This window comes from Trichomycterus rosablanca, chromosome 10 (genome assembly GCF_030014385.1).
Source record: "Trichomycterus rosablanca isolate fTriRos1 chromosome 10, fTriRos1.hap1, whole genome shotgun sequence".
In the NCBI taxonomy this organism is placed as follows: Eukaryota; Metazoa; Chordata; class Actinopteri; order Siluriformes; family Trichomycteridae; genus Trichomycterus; species Trichomycterus rosablanca.
The window spans coordinates 28,357,198-28,380,734 of record NC_085997.1 but is presented as its reverse complement, the minus strand read 5'-3'; the positions used below and the strand labels follow the sequence as shown (position 1 = coordinate 28,380,734).

General features: G+C 37.4%; 1 protein-coding gene across 1 annotated transcript; it reads left to right on the top strand.

Annotated features, from left to right (window-relative positions):
• Positions 1-3,456: 3,456 nt before the first annotated feature.
• On the top strand, positions 3,457-21,489 carry tbx21 (T-box transcription factor 21). Its single transcript, XM_063003762.1, has 6 exons — positions 3,457-3,983; positions 14,910-15,064; positions 15,451-15,572; positions 15,697-15,855; positions 18,413-18,474; positions 20,694-21,489. Exons 1-6 carry the CDS (start codon positions 3,457-3,459, stop codon positions 21,487-21,489), a joined length of 1,821 nt encoding a protein of 606 aa, XP_062859832.1.
• Positions 21,490-23,537: the final 2,048 nt, after the last annotated feature.

Genomic DNA, 23,537 nt, shown 5'->3' with positions numbered 1-23,537 from the left:
AGCATATTATACATATTATACCTGTTAGACCTGTTAACAATGTGTGGCTGCAACTTCTAAAATCATATGTATATTAGTAGGAGCATTTAGTCATGTTGGGGCCTATTTGCTGTTTATTAAATAAGTAAATTAGGAAAATTAAACACTATAATGAATTTGCATATGGGAGGTTATATATTTCCATATATCCAAGAATAGCAATGAATTCACAATAACTAAGTGCAAACCTCTCTTCATCGTGTAGTTTATTTACATTTGTCAAGTATAATTTCATTTCTTATCTCATTTTTAATCTATTTTACAGACAATAAACAATTTGCATTTGCAGAAGTGGAAAAAAATGGGTATTTTTTGCATAGTTTTATTTCATTTGAGTCATTTGAAATCTGTCAACCCACCCAGCACACAAACACCCCTACTACCTTCACCACAGCAAATTTTACTGAAAGGTATTAAAGTTACTGCCTATATTCATCATTTATATTCTGATGTAAGATGTAAAGCCAGACATATGTAATTCCAGCTGCATGGTTAACATAAAGTAGTTATAGACATGTATCAACCAGTCTACTGTCACATTAATGTTTACTATATTCTTCATTTATTTATTTATTTTTACTAATAACGTTATCCTATAATGGTGACATCTGAACACAGACAATGTTAAGGGCCTTGCTCAAGGACCCAACAGCGGCTGCATGGCAGAGCTGGGATTCGAACTCTCAGCCTTTCAATTAATATCTTAAAGCTCTAACATTAGGCTACCACTGTCCCACTTCTTTTTAAAGGTAGTGAAAACTGCCCAGACCATTACTGCAGATGCTCTCCAATGCATACAAGACATTTACAATAAAAGAAGTCAGAGAGAAGCCAGCAGTATCACCTTAGACCCCACACCTATTGCCATCTGGAAGGAGAAATCCGAACATTCAAACCAGTTTCTACCCTTGAGTAGTTAAACTGTTCACACCAACTGCAACCAGCAGATCATTAAAACAACAAAAACTTAAACTATATGCACACAAAACTTGTGTTTTTTAAATTGCCGTCTTATTCTGTAATTATTGTCTGCTGTCTATTTATTGTTTTTGTATTTTGGTATACAAACTGTGCAGATTATATTCTCATCCCACTAGTACATGAGCACTTATGTCCGTGTCTCAATGTTTTCTGCACCAGAGAAATAGCCCCATCATGTTTCATTATCACCGTAACCACCGTGAATGTATAATAATGATGACAATAAAGTTGAATTAAATTGAACTAAACTAAAACCCAGAAAGGGTCGCAGTCCCTTGCAGGTAAAACCCACTCACACATTTACCCACTCACACACAGCTAGAGGCAATTTAGCTGTCCCTGTAAAAGTCCCTTTCTGCATGTTTTTGGAGGGGGTGAGAAAAACACAAAGAAAACTTACACAGACACAGAGAGAACACATAAAACTCCTAGAAGACCAGAAGCAAGGACCAAACTCAGGACCACAGGAACACAGGATGTTTCTATGTGGCACCCTTTCTTGTAGCTGTAATTCTTTATATTATACTGTATTACATTGTATTATGTTGTATTATACATGGGTAAAGTAAATAGTTAATGACCCTGTATAATTTGGCATGTGCATCCTGTGGCATGTGTAATTTGGCATGTGCATTTTTTTCTTCTGATTACTTGATTGTTTTTGTTTCCTTTTTCCAAACATGTATGTTAACTGGCTACTGTTAGTTGCCCTAGCTTTAAATAAGTATGAAATATTGATCATCAGATGCCCTCCAAATGCGGCCCAGTCCAGCATGTCTTTAACACTGGTCCAGGTCAGACTCTGCACATAATTATCTCATAATTATCTCATTACCTATTTTAAATTTTTTTTTAGTTTTTTAGGTTTTTTTCCCAAATTTTTTTTATTAATATGGCCACTCACAGATTAGGTTTTGTTTTCATATACATACATATACATCTGTCACCTAATTAATTTAAAATGTATTTCAGTAACCAAATAAGATTTATATTTAGTTTTTGATTAGTCATTTTACATTGTGCCAACAGACCCTGCATACAAAAATATATACAAAAATAATTTTAAAATGTAAAAAATTTAATATAGCATTTTGGTATATTTTAAATGCTAGTTGGGATTTCCTAACTTTTACAACACGTAGTTCTGAACAATCTGGTTGATTGAAAACATTCTAACCATGATACTGGTTAGATTTGACTTAATGCCAGTTGCTAAACAACCAGCATTAGCAAACTATTAAACTATTCGTTTAAAAACTAAATGATGAATGCATTCACTAGCATGCACTTTGGCCAGACCTGGCAAAGAGAACGGGACATTAATTAAATAAATTCCAGACCTGTTATTTGCCACTTGCAATGGTAGACAGGGCACCAATAAAATGAGTGCTGTTTGATGCCAGTGTTCTTTTTACAAACTGCACAGTCAGCCAAAGTGTACAGATGAACATATACAAGGAATAGTATTTAATTCCATACTCAATAGGCTTGATCATAATGGTCATGGTATTTTGTTGTAGTTCAGACACTAGATATAACATGAATAAAACACTCCTTCTTGTGTTTAAAAATATATAGTGCCAACCAATTTCGTGCTCCTTGATGCACCCATTTATCTGTTTTGTATGCAATCTGTATGTATGCAATCTATATTGTATGCAATTTTGTATGCAATCTGTTTTGTACTACATTTCGTTGCCTTGTACCTGTACTGAGCAATGACAATAAAGTTAATTATCTATCTATCTATCTATCTATCTATCTATCTATCTATCTATCTATCTATCTATCTATCTATCTATCTATCTATCTATCTGAATGAATATGCTGATGTTAGGCTTCGGATATGTTTCTAAGTTTGATTGTAATTTCATATCTGCGTTAACTCCTACCTTGACCTAGTTTGATCTAAATTATTTTTAATGTTTTCCATGAGATGTGTGCATATTACGAACAGAATCACATGCAAACATTTCCAACCTGTTTAATGAAGTCATGATAATGCTCATCTCACAGAGGTATTGGAATAGGGGCGGGTTTTGCAAACATCACCCTATCAACGAGCAGTCTGGGCTGTATGTCCCGCCTCTTCAATTACCATTCACGGAATGTATATTATAGGCTGAGAGAGCGCCGAGTCTCAGTCTGATGTGCAATAAAAATACATGCATATTTTCCTTCTGTTTACTACAGTAATGTCCTTGCTGAATGAAATAAAGTAAGAAACTAAGAGCAAGTTTTATTAGGTATTTTAGGCATGGCACGCGTCTTGTTTTATCCGTGAAGAAGTTAAAACTCGGAAGAGTCTGTTAAAACAGAGTTAACGCTTACTTAGCTTCTGTTAAAGTGTTTATTCCTGGCGTTGTGATTTAGTAGGTAAAGAAAAGCAAGGGTCACACTTATGATCGTGCACGTTAGCGAGGAGCGGGCCTGCAGATGGGCGGCATAGGCGGCAGCTTCTACCTCAACATGCTGAATGGAAGCGACGCGCAAAGTTTGGCCAAAGACGCAGAAGCGAGCGGTCACCTTCACCGGACCAAGGAGCTAAGCGACTTTAAAATGGGCGTCCAAGACGCGAGACTTTACTACCCCCCGAACTCGGTTGCGAACGGACAGGACAACTTTTCCCTGCAGTACCACGGTGAGCAAAGCGCTGCTGGATTCGGAGCGCAGGCTGGACGCTTGTACTCCGCGGCGGCTCCGCTCTCTAACTGTGGGTTCAGTAGGAGCGGCTCGGCTCAGGTTTACCCGGTAAGTGAGGGATATTCGGAGGGTAAAGAGGTGTACACGGGTACTGCGGACTCCTACCACGCGCATTTCCAACACGGCTACCCGCGCGCACCCCGCTATCCCTTACCTGGTGTACAGGTGTGCGGCAGGACCCAGGTCCTCCTGAACAACTACGCGCTGTGGGCCAAGTTCCATAAGTACCAAACCGAGATGATCATCACCAAACAGGGCAGGTGAGTAGCCTGGTTTAGCTTTAGTATTAGTCATTTTGTGTTAGTCCTCTAGACTTGAAGTGAAAAGTGCATTGAAGTTGTGGGGTAAGTGTGCCAGATCTTAGAATAACCTGTATTTACCTACTCTGCATGTTAGATCGAAAGTGATGAGCTGCACCTTATCTGATAAATGAAGCAAAGTAAATAATGTTTACATTAGGTTTGCATTGTATTTATGGTAATTTGTTAATACGTTCAAATTTTAGATAATATACAAGACTTAAATAAAATAAATTTAAATTTAAATAAAATAAATTCAGTGCAATTTTATTTATTGAAGCAGTGGAGCAAAATTGCTTTATTGAGACCTATTTAGTAGATGTAAATAGTGTTTCTAGGTGTTATTTGTACTAAAGCTTATTATAGGGTTTAAATTAAGTAAAACTTTTATGCATACAGTAAATCTGCAAATATTTGCAAAATGTAAACTACAAAGCTGCAAGACACCAATATATCCAGATTAACACAACATAGATCATGCAGAATCTAGAATAGAGCTTACATGGACCAATACTCTCAGGAAAAAAATGTAAAATACACTAATCCCTACCCCTGTAAATAGTGCTTCTAGGTGTCATTGTGTTATTTTTTTGCTAAAGCTTTTATAGGGTTTAAATTAAGTCTAAACTTTTATGCATACAGTAAATCTGCACATACTGGCAACGCATAAACTACAAAGCTGCACAATGTGAGGTAGATAACAGACAAACTTGAGCAGAACGTCAAGACAGCAATATATCCAGAGTAATCACTAACCCCCAACCCCTGTAAATAGTGTTTCTAGGTGTTATTTTATACTATAGCTTATTATAGGGTTTAAATTAAGTCTAAACTTTTATGCATACAGTAAATCTGCAAATATTGGCAACATTTGAACTACAAAACTGCACCATGTGAAACTTGTGTAGAAAGTCAACACACCAATATATCCAGAGTCACACAACACAGGTCATGCAGAATTTAGAATAGAGCTTTACATGGACCAATACTCTCAGGGAAAAAATTTAAAAATACACTAACCCCTACCCCTGTAAATAGTGCTTCTAGGTGTTATTGTGTTATTTTTTACTAAAGCTTATTATAGGGTTTAAATTAAGTCTAAACTTGTATGCATACAGTAAATCTGCAAATACCGGCAACATTTGAACTACAAAGTGGCACAATGTGAGGTAGATAAAAAAAATCCTGCAGAACCTCAAGACACCAATTCACCAATACTCTCAGGGAAATAATGTAAAATTACACTAACCCCTGTAAATAGTGCTTCTAGGTGTTATTGTGGTTTTTTTTTTTACTAAAGCTTTTTATAGGGTTTAAATTAAGTCTAAACTTGTATGCATACAGTAAATCTGCAAATACCAGCAACATTTGAACTACAAAGTGGCACAATGTGAAACTTGTGCAAAACGACACCAATATATCCAGAGTAACACAACACAGGTCATTCAGAATCTAGAATAGAGCTTTACATGGACCAATACTCTTAGGGTAAAAATGCAACATTACAGTAACCACTAACTGAAAAGCTCATAAAAAGTAAAGCTTATTTTTACAGTTTAACTAGTCACATAAGGTTTGAATTGGTTGCACTTTATAAGTCACCAATATTCAAGATTATTCTGTAACTAATTTGATTTGATTTTTATTATGCTTCTGTAATTCTTGTCTTTTGAACTTAACCTAGTTAATTTTATATTAAAAGAGTATGAAAACCATGGAACCATGGAAAATGATGAAACTTAAAAAAAAAAAAGAACAATTCTGTCTATTCTGTGTATAATGCGTTTCGGTATAGGTTTTCTTGTATTATGTCTAGAAAATTATGAATATTCATAAATAATAATAATTATTATTATTATTATTATTATAAATACTATTATTGTTATTGTTAGTTTAAAGATCAGTTAATTTCTGCCAAGCACTTTTTTTACTTAGTGGTTTAGATTGACATTTGTGGCATGCAAATATTAGATTTTTTATTAAAGGTGCGATAGGTGAGGTAAACAATGAGACAAAAACCTACACAAAAGTTTCTTTATGAATCTTTTATACACACTGAAACTTATATCAAAACATGTAATGAAGTCAGTTACCACTGATGGGTTAACATTCTGTCTGTTCTCAGGTTTAACACATAGAACATAACATTTGAATTGTAGGTTTAGTTATAGGAACTGTAAAATGCATTTTTTTTTAAATAACTAGTCGTATATTTTTTGTTCTTAACATAAAACCTAAGTTATGGCATTTTTGCTACATTTAATCCTTTATCATGTCCATTGTCATTCTTTTTTTTTCAGATAACCTAATTATGCAAATGAATGTGTGATCACAATTATGTGCATGCACTCAAGCATGCAAGTGTGTTTTTGAGGTGTATACAAGAATATACACTTTCTGATGTAGCTTACAGTATCTGTAACTTACCAAACATCGTGCGATAAATTGCATTAGACATAGTTGTGTGCCAATATGATTCAAGTAATTGACACATCTCACCTAGAGTGCACACATACACACACTTTCCTTTACACATGTTCTGAATCTGTTAGTAAGAGGTTGGCCACTACAAAGAACTCTTCAGTTACAGTAACTGCTGTTCAGTTGCAACTGCAAAATTAATTGCATTCTAAAACAAGTCAAGTTGGACAAAACAGAGCCTTGTGTAAGCCTCCCTCAGACCAGTATTTGTAACGCAAATTGACATGACCCCAAAGTAATGGAAGTAACAGAGCACATATTTAAACTTTACCAGACTTTATACTAAATATCACAATAAACCTTTTGATTTTATACTGTTTTATTAGATTTGTATTAAAATACATAAAATACATACAAAATTGCAGGTACAATTTCTATCATTCACATACGTTTTTCACTTTTTTCACTAATTAATCACCTCTTTTAATGTAAAAACATCAAAAGTATTATTAATTAATTAGACACTATTAAAAATAATATGCCATCTTTATGTTAAGCTTTACATAATGAAGGTTTAAAGTAGGAATGTTTGCCAGTAAGTTCAGGAACTCAGGTCATTCTAAAGAAGGTGGAAGAGTGCAGTAGTGGTATAGTTCTGCTTCTGGTGGTAAGGCCATTGGGGGCTAAAACTCTGATGGCCATACACATCAGTAAAGGTGGCTTTGAAGTACAGGAAATGAAGACAGGTGCTTTTTTCCCTCTCTTGCACCCGTTCTTGCTCTCTCCACTGGTCTGTTAGTGTGTGAGCAGTGAAGCAGGCTTCCTCAGAAGTGTGGCAAGATGCAGTCCGAGCAGAGGCTTTGAAATTTTTGCTATAAGACCAAGAACCTAAAATGAGTGCAGTAGGTCTTCAGTCCCTTTCATGTTTGTCTCCAAATCTGCCCTCAGATTCTCCAGTACCATATCTGCCAAACTCTTGATTAAATATGCTCTTTATGGTCTCAAGCTTAATCAGGTGAATTTATGTCTTGGCTGTCTTGTGATGTTAATAATATAGTGACAAATAGTATCATTAAATAATAGAGTTTCTAATAATTATTAAATAAAAACAAGACACCACATGATCTTTTTGTTCTGCATAAAACTGACCTTGTTTATAGTTCTTCTGTAGGCAAAATGTTAATGGATGTTGGATTTTAAAAAAATAATAAAAACAGAAATATAGTGTCTAGGAAGGAATCCAGCAATAAAACTCCTCAAAGTACTCATTTAGAAAAAAAAAAGAAAGTTAAGAATTGCTGTGACCAGTGCGGAAATAGTTCCTCAAATTAGATTTTGTCCTGTCTTTGCTTTTTATTAACGCGTTGCTTTGGTCAATTCATTCTCTTGCTAAATGCATTTGAAGAAATATGTGTTGCATTAAAACTTTGTTCTAAACGTAAATTATGATTCATATCATTGACTTATCTGATTAGATATCTGATACAGAGGAGTAATTCACAAGAATGCATATTTTGCTGTAATTATTTATGGTGTTCCATTTATAAAGTCTGACGTGTAGATTAATAGATTGTGGACTGTAGGTGAAGTGGTTGCCTGTGGAATTGAACCCGTCATCATTTGCTCCACAAGTCACTGTATTGCCTATATTTGTGCTGCATATTCAAGGTAAAATTCTGAAATATAGTGCACACTGTATTCTGTAATGTTTTCCATTAATATACATTTATTAGACATGAATCACTAATTACTTTATCCTGATGAGGGTTGCACTGGGTTTGGCACCACCCAGAAACACTGTACCTTTGGTAGAACTAGACACTGGACAGGGTGCAAGTTTATTGGAAAGTGACACACACTCTCACATTTACTCACAAAGTCATTTACATCTGGGGCAATCCTAAATAGCCAGCCAAACCATTGCGTGTTTCGGAAGCTTGTAGGTGGACATTGATGTCTCCAAAGAAAACCCACGCAGACACACGGATACTATATACTGTGTCACAGTATTATAATAAAAGGTTTATATGTCATGGTAAAACATCAGGATATTGTTTTTAAAATTTCAAACATGAATAACATGATAATAAAATTTAGCTAATTATAAGTTGTTATATATTTTTATTGTATTTTGAAATGCAGAGCAGGGCATTAAATGGAAAAAGACAATAAGATTTGGAGGTAGGGTTTGAAAGGTCGATGAGAACAAAAACTTATAGGTCCGAATCATTTGACAATAGAGCCAAAATCTGTTATCTCTATATATGTAATTATATATCATGATGGTTTACTTTGTTATATACAATCACATTTCATTGTACAGGCTCAATGTTATAATAGAGTATGAGGCACATTATACCAAATTTTTTTTAAGGACTTGTGGATTTATATATATTTAATGACAAAAATAATAAATGTGTGGTAGCTGCTGTTTTGTTTTGCACACACTTCAGTCGACGTGTTATATATCGTGCATAGTGATTTATTGTTCCAACGAAGTAAGTGACATCCACAAAATAAAATGATCATCTTTAGTTAATAAATTATGTATATTAGGGTTTACAAATGTCTTGTATGGTTGAGAAGTTTCCAATAAGTGGTCTCAACTGGTTTGTTACTGCCACAGTGTGACCCACATTTAGCACCCCATAAACACCTTTTCTGGCATTTTTATCACGTGCTCTACATGCAGGTGTGTAACGTAAAAAACATACCCCCTACATACGTAATAAATCTATTTACACAAAATCAATTTTTTTTTACTACTAACGGCTACCACAAAATGTATACACTGTGGATGTATTTTAAGACGGTGGAAAAGCTTACTTGTGTTATTTTATTACAGAATTTAATCCCAAACTCATATAAAATAGTATAATTCTCACAGTTCAGTGTCACACATCTTAGACTTATTCAGTTCAGAATAACATAAGGTAGGTTCTGCTCAGTTAATTGAACTTGCAGAAGAATCACAATATAGCTCTATTGATCTGAAATGATTTGTGTATTCCATTATATAAATGGTATCGTAGGGCAGTTGTAGCCTAGTGGTTAAGGCACTGGACTAGTAATCCAAAGGCTGCAGGTTTAAGCCCCACCACTGCCAGGTTCCCACTGTTGGGCCCTTGAGCAAGGACCTTTACCTTCAATTGCTTAGACAATGTATACTGTCACAGTATGGTAGATCACTTTGGAATAAGTTAATGTAAATGTATGGTGGGCACAAATCAGCACTTCTTTTGTTAGTATATATTATCATATCATATTATTATATTATACTTTTGGCTATGAAAATGAATAGATTGATTTTATAAGCATTCAACAAGCCAAATGTTTAGTATGGGAACAGTAAGACAACGACTTGTGTTTTGCAATTTCAAGCATTTTTTTTAAGCAGCAAAGTATGTAAAAATGCTTCTAAAAATGGCAAATTAACTTTTTTGCATATCATTTTTGTATTTAGAATAGTTGTTCTGAAAATGCATAAAGTTACACCCCAACCTGCTATTAGATATTACATGATATGTTAATTTATTTTTATAAGAGCAAAGTTATCAAGGTTTGTTTAGAAACATTAAAAGCAACCTGTTTCCTGTACCACTTGTGCCCTGCGCTGCAAAGTCAAGAGGATATTTCAGTCTATTTTTGATGTCTGCATTTGTGCTCTCTGTTTTTTTTCTTCACTTCCTGTATCTGTTTGGTAGTTTGGAGTAGACTACTTTTACTCTGAACAGCCTGGCCTCAGAGGCAAAGTAGTCAGTACATGAAGGACTTGCAGTTACTCGTCTATTGCATGTGTTTACATCTAATGGAGAATCCAGAAGAATGGGTATGATAGATGTGACTGACAAGTCAGTAAACCAGCATCGAGATCAAAGGGATTGTCTGTTATGAGGGATGTGTCTGTGGTTACTAAGCTTACTCTGTTTTTAGCAGAAAAGCTCCACTGGTGTCTTGTAAAGTCACACCGCTTTATAAGTAGCGTCACCAAACATACACCGATAAGGCATAACATTATGACCACCTCCTTGTTTCTGCACTCACTGTCCATTTGATCAGTTCCTCTTACCATATAGAAGCACTTTGTAGTTCTGCAATTACTGACTGTAGTCCACCTGTTTCTCTGCACACTTTTTTAGCCTGCTTTCACCCAGTTCTTCAATGGTCGGGACCCCCACAGGACCACTACAGAGTAGGTGGTGGATCATTCTCAGCACTGCAGTGACACTGACATGGTGGTGGTGTGTTAGTGTGTGTTGTGCTGGTATGAGTGAATCAGACACAGCAATGCTGATGGAGTTTTTAAACACCTCACTGTCACTGCTGGACTGAGAATAGTCCACCAACCAAAAATATCCAGCCAACAGCACCCCGTGGGTCTGTCCTGTGACCACTGATGAAGGTCTAGAAGATGACCAACTCAAACAGCAGCAATAGATGAGCAATCATCTCTGACTTTACATCTACAAGGTGGACCAACTAGGAGGGAGTGTCTAATAGAGTGGACAGTGAGTGGACACGGTATTTAAAAACTCCAGCAGTGCTGCTGTGTCTGATCCACTCATACCAGCACAACACACACTAACACACCACCACCATGTCATTGTCACTGCAGTGCTGAGAATGATCCGACACCCAAATAGTAACTGCTCTGTGGTGGTCCTGGGAGAGTCCTGATCATTGAAGAACAGGGTAAAAGCAGGCCAAAAAGGGATGTAGAGAAATAGATGGACTACAGTCAGTAACTGTAGAACTACAAAGTGCTTCTATATGGTAAGTGGAGCTGATAAAATGCACAGTGTGTGTAGAAACTTAGAGGTGGTTTTAATGTAATGGCTGATTGATGTATATAATCCCAAGAAAGCATTGCATATCCAAAGCCCACCGATCAAATCATATATCTTAAAAAAATGTGCCCACCAGCAGCTGCAGACTGGCATATTTTATTACAAATGATCAAGTGTAAGCACAGTGACATAAACTGGACATGAACTCCTGCCCCAGTGAATCACAGAGTGCATTCTAAGAGAAAAATCTCACCCCACTAAATGTCCAGTCACTTAGATATTGACTGTTTCCCATCGCTGCTCATTTTTGACATTTGCAGCGTTTAGCATACGCTTTTATCCAAAGTGACTTACAATTATGACTGAACACGATTTGAGCAATTGAGGATTAAGGACCTTGCTCAGTGGCCCAATTGTGGCAACTTGGTGGTGGCGGGGCAACCTTTTGATTACTAGTCCAGTACCTTAACCACTGAGCTAACACCACTCCACACACAACGATCACCGATATCTAAATCTTTATTATATAATATAATTTGCTTCTGGTATGCTATGACATTTGACTTTCCTGCATTTTAAAGTGGCCAGTTCCTAAACATGTTTCTGTACTGTTTGGCAATTACATGCCAGTCTTATTTCACATTTACATTTTAGAATTTGGCAAAAGCTTTAGTCCAAATTAACCTACAGTTAAGACATACAGTCCAAGCAAATGCCAGTTTAATGGTCGTGTTCAAGGTCCTAATCCTTCAATCAGAACCACCAATGTCCTAGCAAGTACAATGAAATTAAAATCCTACTAAAATCATTGTAAGAGATAAAAGCCATGGAATTTATCTGAATGAATGAATGGAATTTATCTCCAGACCTAGACAGCAGTGATGGCATACCACCTACCGGCAGAGTCTTGACTTCACCACTGAGTCAGTGAGCCGCTAAGAAATTTCCAAAGGTTAACCATTTTTGTCATAGTAAACCTTAGCCACCTACTCATGCAAAACACAATTTTCTGTGGTAAACTCTCAGTTTCCCCCTCACCAAGTACTGATTTCTTATAAATCGTCTCTTTTAGATAAGACCAACACTGTAGCCCTGCTAGGGGAGGGAAGAGGCGGCGGCAGACTTTGGTAATGATTCAGATTTTGGGGACAGTAGTTTAGTAATTGTGTATTTTACAGAGGTAAAATGGTAAAAACAAAAGTTTGCCACTAGTTTCAGTTTTCACTTATATTGATAGCTGTTGGCAAAGAGGAAACTGATTATCTGTTATGCATCAGAGTGCTTTACAATAACAAGTATTCAACTGATATACTGATTAACAGTGGTTGCATCAGGGTAGTCAGACAGATTATTATTTCTAATAAACAAAAACAACGTTTTAGGCTTAAGACAGTATTTGTTTTACCTGGCTTAGGTAATACTTTTTTCGCTTTTTCATATGATTAATTTGCACTGCATTCATACTTCCTCTCAAAGCTGCTGTAAGATAATATAAGCTCCTGTATTTTTTGTCTAATGCATAAAACCTCTAAGTTCTAAAGAGTAAATCATTATAAAAAATGGTTCAAATCTTAGGTCTATGGTTTTTGGCAATTATTGTATTACTGTTATATCTGCATATTTAAGCATTTCAAGTCAAGTCTAATTTATATGTATAGCGGTTTTTAGAATAGACATCATCCCAAAGCAACTTTACATAATTCATTTGACACTTATAGAATATAATTTACATTATCTGTTATTAATTTATGTTGCTTGTTTATTTAATGGGGTGGATTTAAAATATATGAACAGCTTATTTAAGAACATGGACACTAACGTTTTATAATCTATTCTTACAGAGATTCACGTACTGTACAGCTGTAGCAACACTTGGCCAAAAAAACATTCACATCTATCATCAGTGTCCAGCGCTGTAAAAATATAAATCATGCCGCTCAGGTGGCGCAGCGCTAAAACACACTACCACACCAGAGTTAGGATTTCAAATACATCACATCGAATCTCAGCTCTGCCATTTGACTGGGCTGGGCAGTTGCTTAAACAACAATTGACTGTTGTTCATGGGTTAGGATAAGCCGAATAGGGACTCCTCATAACTGAGCGAATTACGACCTCTTCTGGCTGATTGATGGTGCCTGCAAGGAGCCAAGGAATAATGCGTTGATCAGGGTGTGGCTCTCCGTACACAAAAGCTGGTCCGCATATGAACTATGAAAATATGCAGTCGGCTACTGCTCACATGTCGAAGGGGGTGTGTGAAAGTCTCGCTCTCTTCAATCGGGGCGGGGGTCAGCTCCAGTGGAAAGAAAGCATAACACAATTGGGTAAAAAAAAATTGGACACGCTGAAATAGAAAGAAACGGGGGAAAAATGCATAATAAAAAAAAATTATAAATAAATAAATAAATATAATGTAGTAAGATTTCCCTATACACCCTAGAACAGAAGCAAAAATGATAAAGCAATAATTTTTCAGTTTAGTCCCTTTAAAATCCTAGCACCCTTTACATGTCCTGATTTTACAGCTTTTTATGTTTCATAATATTTTTACATTAATTGCTTAATAATTTATAGTAATAAATTCTATGATTTACAAAAAATAATACAAAAAAGCAAAAATAAATATTTATTTATATATATTTATATTTATTTATTTTATATTTCAGAACAGTTATCAATCTCTGTTGTAAAATTAACAACCTAATATCAGGCCAATTTATTACTGAACATATTACTTCTGTTTAGTGTACATTTAGGATAAGACAGTTTCTATTAATTTAAGCTTGTGTCTTTTTCATGTATTTTGCTGAATCTGACTGAATCAATAACTTAGTAAACATTAATTCAAACACCAACACTGAATTTGCTAAGTCTCAAGTGCTCTATATAACAGGAAGAACAAATGTACTAATGCAGAACATGGTGGGACACCATACTGCACTTTTTTAGGCTGTAAGATTGCTACAAATGATAACTGTCTGTCAAGTAAGATCTAAATCAGACAAGAATTTGTTTGCCTACTTTCAAGCTTGCTTATAAGAATGTTATGGTCAGTAGTGTTAAATGCAGGAGCATCTAAACAGACAGACTAAAAACCAATTATTACATTTTCTGCATTTCACAGACGCCTTTATCCAAAGCGACTTGCATTACAGTTACAGTATACAAGCAATTGAGGGTTAAGGGCCTTGCTCAAAGGCCCAACAGCAGCAACCTAGCAGTGGTGGGGCTTGAACCAGCAACCTTCTAATTACTAGTCCAGTACCTTAACAACTAGGCTACAGCTTGCCCTTACTGACAGTTTTAACAAATGTAAAAGCTTTATAGAAACTTTTTGGAACAAATACAGAGATGTCAAATTAAGTTACAGTATTTATTTAGGTTTTCATTAGGTTTTTTAGGATTCCATTGTTAATGCTCTTTATCAAGCAAGTCATACAAAGTCAAAGCCATTGTAATGTTTAAAGACATGATCTGTATTATATTAGTAAAAATGATAAATGTTTATAGCATATCTTAGTAAATCAGATAAGAAAATGCATCAAGCTAGCATTTAGGCCAGCACTAACCCCAGTATTAGGTTAAAATATGTATATCTATATCTTATAGAGAACTCTAAAGCATTTCTTAATCTTTGTCCCCATGATCTAAATTCTGTTTTCCATTCTTCAAACAGGAGGATGTTCCCATTTCTCAGCTTTAATATAAGTGCTCTCGACCCATCCGCTCATTACAATGTGTATGTGGATGTGGTTCTTGCTGACCAACACCACTGGAGGTACCAGGGAGGCAAGTGGGTGCAGTGTGGGAAAGCAGAAGGCAACATGCCAGGTACAATCACTAATCGATAGTCACAAGCTTCTGCTTAGTCTCTACTCACTTGAGTTTTGTCTTTATTGTGGTTTTTGCATTGTGACAGTAAGTATGCTGGAAGAAAAAAAAATGTGTTTTGATGATAGGCCTGTGGCCATGAGAAGATATACCTGGTGTCACTGTATACCACAATTAGATTAACCATTTTCCTACAGACATGCTACTGTGGAAACTGCTGTAAATTGACAAGAATGACTATATTAAACATAAAACTGCAATCTCATTGATGCTTTGTCAATAAGTCAAACATGTATTTACATTTTACCATAATTAAAAGATAAATCTGGACAGATTGAATATTACAATTTTAAAAAGACTTGTTTCTGGCTTCTTTTTTTGCAAAGGAAACAGGGTTTATATGCATCCTGATTCTCCTAACACTGGGAGTCACTGGATGAGGCAAGAGGTCTCATTTGGCAAACTCAAACTCACCAACAACAAGGGCAGCTCCAACAACACAGCACAGGTACTATTCAAATATGTGTTGTTTGATTTATAATAAATGGATGCAAATAAAATTGGTTCAGTTGGTATCAATTCCTACTAATATCTACTTTATCTAAAGTTATATTGTTTTGTCCACTGTACAGATGATAGTTTTGCAGTCTCTCCACAAGTACCAGCCACGCCTGCATATCATGGAGGTGAAGGAAGATGGAACAGAAGATTCCTTCCCTAGTTCTAAGGCACAAACATTCATCTTCCCCGAGACCCAGTTCATTGCAGTTACAGCCTACCAGAATGCAGATGTGAGTGACCCATACCCCCACACACAATCCTTAACTGTTTGTAGAATTTATTCTCTATTTTTATCAGATGTAACCTACAATGCAATTACTGCTTAGATAAAACAATCTAATGAAACTAGTGAAATTGATCAAGACTGTAATGTATTGATGCTGTAATATAATACAGTGAAAAAGTATTTCTTCCGTTTTTGCTATGTCACATTTAAATGTCTCAGACTTTTTAAGTAATTGTAATATAAAAAAGACACAATGCATTTTCAAATGATCATTTCATTTATTGAAGATAAAGATTTAATAAGATAAAAATCGCCCACGTAAAAAGTCATTGCTTCCTTAAAGCTAATGACTGCCACTGTTGGCAGCAACAACTTCAATTAACCATTTGTGATAGCTTGTGATAAGTCTTTTACTTTGCTTTGGAGAAATTGACCCAGCCTTCTTTGCAGAATTGTTTTATTTTGGCTATATTGGAGGGTTTTAATTTGGGTAAATTTTTGAGCATGAATTACTTGTTTAAAGTCTTGCCACTGCATCTCAATTGGATTCAAGTTAGGTCTTTGACCTGGCAAGTTCAAACCCGTAATTTTGTTTCTTTTTAGCCATTCAGAGGTTTTGTTTGTTTATTTATTAGGATTTTAATGTCATGTTTTACACTTTGGTTACATTCATGCCAGGAACGGTAGTTACTCATTACTCAAGATTCATCAGTTCACAAGGTGTATTTATTTAAAGTATCCTCCAGGCCACCCAAGAAGGATGGGCCCTGCTGTGTCTGGTTCCTCTCAAGGTTTCTTCCTGTAATTTTCAGGGAGTTTTTCCTTGCCACAATCGCCCTCGGCTTGCTCAACAGGGGTTTTTGTATCTGTTGGTCCTGGATTTTGTAAAGTTGCTTTGAGACAATGTCTGTTGTAAAAAGCGCTATATAAATAAAGTTGACTTGACAAGGTTATATCGAACAGTCATGGACAATTTAGTATCTCCAATTCACCTCACTTGCATGTCTTTGGACTGTGGGTGGAAACCAGACCATCCGGAGGAAACCCACACGGACACGGGGAGAACATGCAAACTCCACACAGAAAGGACCCGGACCGCCCCACCTGGGAATTGAACCCAGGACCTTCTTGCTGTGAGGCGACAGTGCTACCCATTTAGCCACCAGGCCGCCCAGCCATTCAGAGGTAGACTAGCTTGTATGGTTTAAATCATAGTCTAGTTGCATAACCCAACTGGGCTTAATCCACAAACTGATGGACGGACATTCTTCATGATTCCTTTCCTTCAATAAATGAAATCTCTCTTTAATAAAGAAATTTGTGTTTATTTGGATTACCTCTGTCTGATATTAAAAATAGTTTTTAGTGATGCACTGAAACATTTGTGTGACAAATATGTAAGTGTAAGAAACTGGAAAGGGGCAAATACTTTTTCACAGCACTGTATACAAACTTATTATACAATTTTTAAAAAGATTGGACATTTTGTAAAATGCAATAAAACAAGAACTTGTGATTTGTTCATTCTTTTGATTGTGTTTTATTAATATGAACACATTGTTAATTTGATGCAACTCATTTAAAAAGTTGAAATGGGGCAAAGTTTAGAGATGGACAACTGGTAACAGGTAAGTGTATTCCATGGGTTGTGCCTCACCACTTTGTGCCAAACGTCGTGAGATAATTGTCAATCAGTCCAAACAGAACATTTCTCAACTCAAGATTGCAAATAATTAGGTCTTTCACCATCTACAATTCAAAATTTTTGGAAAAGATTCAGGAATCTGTAAATATTTCCTCAGATTGGAAAGTTCTCAGACGGTATTGCATGATAAACAGCCATGTATCATGATAAATATAGCTACATGAGCTTGTTACTTAAGAGAGTGGGGGCACATTTTGGAATTTTAGAAAGACGTATGCAGGCCTCCCTCATTATGTATGCGCTACAACAGTGTGGCGTTACTGACACTGACAGTGCATGTGCTCGACAGGCCTGCCTGCAATCAAGATCTCTTTTATTGAAAATACATGGTGCATCATTAAAAAGAGAATCAAATCATGGCCACCAAGCAAGAATGAGTGAAAATTTCACTTGTAAAACTACAATGTCCTCAGTTCCCAAACCATTAAAAAGTATAATTAATATGAATGGTGATGTTAAAGTGGTAAACATGCCTCTGTCCTAACTTTTTACAAATGTGTTTACAAAATACAATGAGGTTGATCATTGAAAACATTGAACATCTTTACTTATGTTTTTCTTATGTCATTTAAGTAAAGATTTAAGTAAATGAACAAATCACAGTCTTGTTTTTTAATGCGTCTTACAAAGTGTTCAAACTTTTCCGGAAACAGTGTTGGTACATGTAATATGAGCTGCAGAGCTGCATATTTACTGAGCATAAGGTGGTGGTTTGCAAGTTATGCCTAGATCAGTTATTTCCTGCTGACACTGAAATGTTTGTATCCATTTCTTATGAAATGCTGTCCTCATTTTTTTTTTTCTGTCCATGCCTTCTTACTTTTTCTGTCTCCCGCTTTGGTATTTTTTGCTTCAGATCACTCAGCTGAAAATAGACCACAACCCGTTTGCCAAAGGTTTCAGGGACAATTATGAGACGTAAGTAAACTGAAACAGAAAATGCATAAAATCATACTAATAAATATTAACACTTACTAATAACAAAACTAATTAGTAATGTGATCTGAGCTTTATTCAAGTCATAATAAAAGAAGAAAATGCATCAAACCTCCTGCCTAAATTAATAACACAACACAAACAACTGTACTATGCTTTTTGTAATATGCTTGTATATCAATGATTCAGAGTCCAGACTTAAACATGTAAGCATTTGTATATAATATCAGCTTGAATATTTTATTAGTTACAGCATGTTTAGATGTGCTGTTTTAACTTGCACAGTGGAGAGCGAGCAAAGAAACACTTGACCACTTGGGGATTTCCTGTATTACCAGCCCTCATCTAATTATACTACATGATTTCTATTTATTTAGGGTAAAGATTCTATGTATGAAAAATACAAATGTAATTTTATCTGTAGTGGATTTACTTGTGTTTTGAATGATTGCTTAGTTACATTGTTTAACTTGTACCACTACCCTGACATTCTTTTGTAATTTTTTAGTTCAGATTGTTTCTGTGGAGGTGGCACAGTGGGAAGCACTGTCACCTCACAGCAAGAAGGTCCTGGGTTCGATCCCCAGGTGGGGCGGTCCGTGTCCTTTCTGTGCGGAGTTTGCATGCTCTCCCCGTGTCTGTGTGGGTTTCCTCCGGGAGCCCCGGTTTCCTCCCACAGTCTAAAAAACATGCAGTCAGGTTAATTGGAGACACTGAATTGCCCTATAGGTGAATGGGTGTGTGTATGTGTGTGTGTATGTGTGTTTGCCCTGCGATGGACTGGCGCCCCATCCAGGGCGTTACTGTGTGCCTTGCGACCATCGCAAAGCTGGGATAGGCTCCAGCACCCCACGCAACCCTAATTGGATAATAGATTAAGAAAGTGTGTGAGTGAGTGATTCTGTGGCTGGCATGGTGGTGCAATGGGTAGCACTGTTGCCTCACTGCAAGAAGGGTGGACAGGGCTCTTTCTGTCTTGAGTTTGTATGTTCTCCCTGTGAAAGTTTACACGCCATTTTTTACACGCACAAAACAACATAGTTTACTTCTCTCCACTCGTCGCCACTTGTTATATCGGCAGTACGTCCATAAGTACCGGATATACGATAAATAATCAGAAAGAGTACGAGTGTACCGTTAGCGCAACAGGTGCATGGTTACTAGCGTTTTCCACAGTTTACAACCACTGAGTAAGAGAACAACATATCCCAGCATTCAGTGCATTACCACAACTACGGTATAACAGGAAGGTCAATGCTTACAAAATACATCACATCCACGTGGGTTTCCTCTGGGTGCCCTGGTTTCCTCTCACAATTCCAAACACATGCAGTCCGATTAACTGGAGCTAATGAAAATTGCCCTAAGTGTGTGTCTGCCCTGTGATGGACTGCCGAACTGTTCGGGTAGTTTTCTGCTTTTTGGCCAATGAATTGGGCCCAACAAAAAAAAAAAACAGACAGTGAAGGAATAAATGAATGTATCTTTTCTGGTCTAGAAGTGCCATTGTGCACCTTTCCCTATGCTTCACTGTTGCGGTCATAAATGCAGTTTTAATATTGGTCTGCAATGGCCTTTTCTTTCAAACATAGCATGCAAAATCTTTTATTTTATTTGTTTATACAATAAAAAAACAGAATAGTTGATTTCTTCTTGATTTTTGCATGTTTTGCTGTTTTTTTTGGGGTACTTCTTACCTCCAACATCGCTTTTGGTGTAATGATTGTTAGATGCTTGTATTTATTCGGAACTGATAAACACATGGGTCTTTGGAAGTCCTTTATGCTTTTTTAAAATTACAATTCATCTGCATGGGTAACAAGAAAGGATTGTTCTTTACGAGAAAAAGATTGACTGTGTGCACGTTTTATAGGGCAGGGCACTTCCACATCCCACAACTCTAATATAATCTCATTAATTGGACCACCAGGAGTTCCAGAGATTAATATGGTTTTTCCCAGCCTGTGCTGTGAATGATTAATACATTTGTTTATTAAAGACATGCAAAGTACACTTGTTTATGTGTTATTGGTTTGGCATGAATGTGTTTGTCTTGTATTATAATTTGGATTAAGATCAGACCACATTTTATAAACCCTTGTCCTTTAACTGTTGATCCACATATTCTATTAAACTGAATTTAGGCATTAATATAGACACCAACTTTTTAAATTGAAACTGACCTTGATGTTCCCCTACAGGTTATATGCACTGCCTGATTCAGAACGTATCACCCCCTCCCCAACAGAGGGCCAGCAGCTCATGGCAGCTAGCTGCTATCCACGCCAACCTTACCTCTCTGAGCAGTACATGAGTCCAATGCAGCACAGTCGCTTCTACAGCTGCGAACCTGTCAGCATGGCACAGCCGTGTCTTAAAGACCCAAATGGCGGCCCCCATGGGCGCTGGTACCTTCCCAGCCAGCAGGGGACCCCCTCCAATCTTCTGGACTTTAGCTCTTATGAAGCTGACTACTCAGCCAACGGCCTATACAAGCACTTCCCTCTGCAGTCGTCTCCGCACCATCCACTGAGCTATTACCCTGAGAACCCATTTACCTCTGGTCCTATGTCTAGTGCCAGCCCTGGCACATGGAGCACAGGTAGGCCTTCACCACAGTACCTCAATCATGCCCACCCCGGGAAACCCACATCAAGCCTGAGCTGGTTTCGGCCCATGTCCTCCCCTTCTGTGTCCTCCTCTCCTCCAGCAGTAAATTCCCACCTGCACCCTTCTCCATCACCTCTAGAGTCACTGAGGCTGCAGTTACTACAGGACAAGCCAAAAGAGGTAGTGGAGGACCTGTGGATGGAGACGCCCTCTGTCAAATCAGTGGACTCAGCTGACTCTGGCCTGTATGATGCAGCAGAAAGCAAGAAGAAACGAGTGTCACCGTACACCTCTAGTACTGAGAACTCCCCTTCTATCCGTAGCAGCGAATCCTGTGAGAAGGACAACAGCAGTGACGCTGGTTATTACGGCTTCTACCACCATTGAAAGATGTTTCCTCTGCACAAGTGGCACTCCTGCTGCCTCCCACCCACAGAGCTGCACCGACTTTGGGTCAGAGCCTGAACAGAGGCCAGTAAGAGGTTTAAAAACTCTCATTTTTTAGACATAGCATAGGTGCCATTCACAGTCTACCCCTTGTGTGTTATCATTAGTCCTATCATGTTTGTGGTGGTGCTTCCCTGTGGTAGCTGTCAGTGTTAGAATGGTCAGGTGAAGGTGCTCTGAAGGTCACCACCATGATAAGCACCCACAAGTCAAGACGATGTGATTGTACCGAAAAATCGGCCTGGAGACACACACATGCACACAAAGACCTGGGTCAGTTCAAAAGCTGTAGTTGTTTAAAGACGTTTACACACCTGCTGACACTTCCCTCAAGGACCTGTCCAGTCCCCCACATCTCATAGAAGTACACACTATCTCACACATACACATAAGTAAGTTTCCCAAAAATGTCAAAAAGTATACAGGTAGATACATACTTATTTAAAACCTTATTTTATACTTACATGAGGTCTGAGCTAATGATTCCACACTGTTTAGTGTATTCTTATTACTCTAAAACCACTTTCCCATCCACATGCATTTTTATCTGAGAAGTCACTTGTAGATGACTATGTATGTGTTGTTTAATTACACCTCAAAGTCCTGGGTACACAAATTAGGCAATTAAACAGGTCAAACTTATGGTTAAACAAAATTATGAACAAAAGCTGAATGAAATATGCATTCATATTTATCCATATGCAGACAACTAACATGGAACATCATTTTAAAACACAGTTACTGGGAGCTTAGGTGGTGTGTTATTAGTTTAGGCAAGTTGGTTCGCTGGGTGCCTACACAAACAACAATTGGCTGTTGTTTAAGGGGGGTGGCAGACGGGACCTCATAACTAATGCAGTTACAACCTCTGCTGGCTGTTTAATGGTGCCTGCACAGAGACGTGGGATAATGAGTTGATCAGGGAGGGTGTGGCTCTCTGTACACAAAGCTGATCCGTATATGAACTCGCCTCATGCAGGTGAAAAGATGCACATGTGTGTCAGTCTCGGCTCTCCTCAACCAGGGTGGAGATAAACATCAGGAGAGAGGAAGCATAATGCAATTGGGTAATTGGATGCGACTAGATTGGGAGGAAATTTTCGGGGGAAAAACGCAGTTACTTAGGTCAAGTCACATTTATTTGTATAGCGGGTTTCCTCCGGGTGCTCCGGTTTCCCCCCCCCCCCCAGTCCAAAGACATGCAAGTGGAGGTGAATTGGAGATACTAAATTGTCCATGACTGTGTTTGATATAACCTTGTGAACTGATGAACCTTGTGTAATGAGTAACTACCATTCCTGTCATACAGTGTATCACAAAAGTGAGTACACCCCTCACATTTCTGCAAATATTTTATTATATCTTTTCATGGGACAACACTATAGAAATAAAACTTGGATATAACTTAGAGTAGTCAGTGTACAACTTGTATAGCAGTGTAGATTTACTGTCTTCTGAAAATAACTCAACACACAGCCATTAATGTCTAAATAGCTGGCAACATAAGTGAGTACACCCCACAGTGAACATGTCCAAATTGTGCCCAAAGTGTCAATATTTTGTGTGACCACCATTATTATCCAGCACTGCCTTAACCCTCCTGGGCATGGAATTCACCAGAGCTGCACAGGTTGCTACTGGAATCCTCTTCCACTTCTCCATGATGACATCACGGAGCTGGTGGATGTTAGACACCTTGAACTCCTCCACCTTCCACTTGAGGATGCGCCACAGGTGCTCAATTGGGTTTAGTCCATCACCTTTACCTTCAGCTTCCTCAGCAAGGCAGTTGTCATCTTGGAGGTTGTGTTTGGGGTCGTTATCCTGTTGGAAAACTGCCATGAGGCCCAGTTTTCGAAGGGAGGGGATCATGCTCTGTTTCAGAATGTCACAGTACATGTTGGAATTCATGTTTCCCTCAATGAACTGCAGCTCCCCAGTGCCAGCAACACTCATGCAGCCCAAGACCATGATGCTACCACCACCAT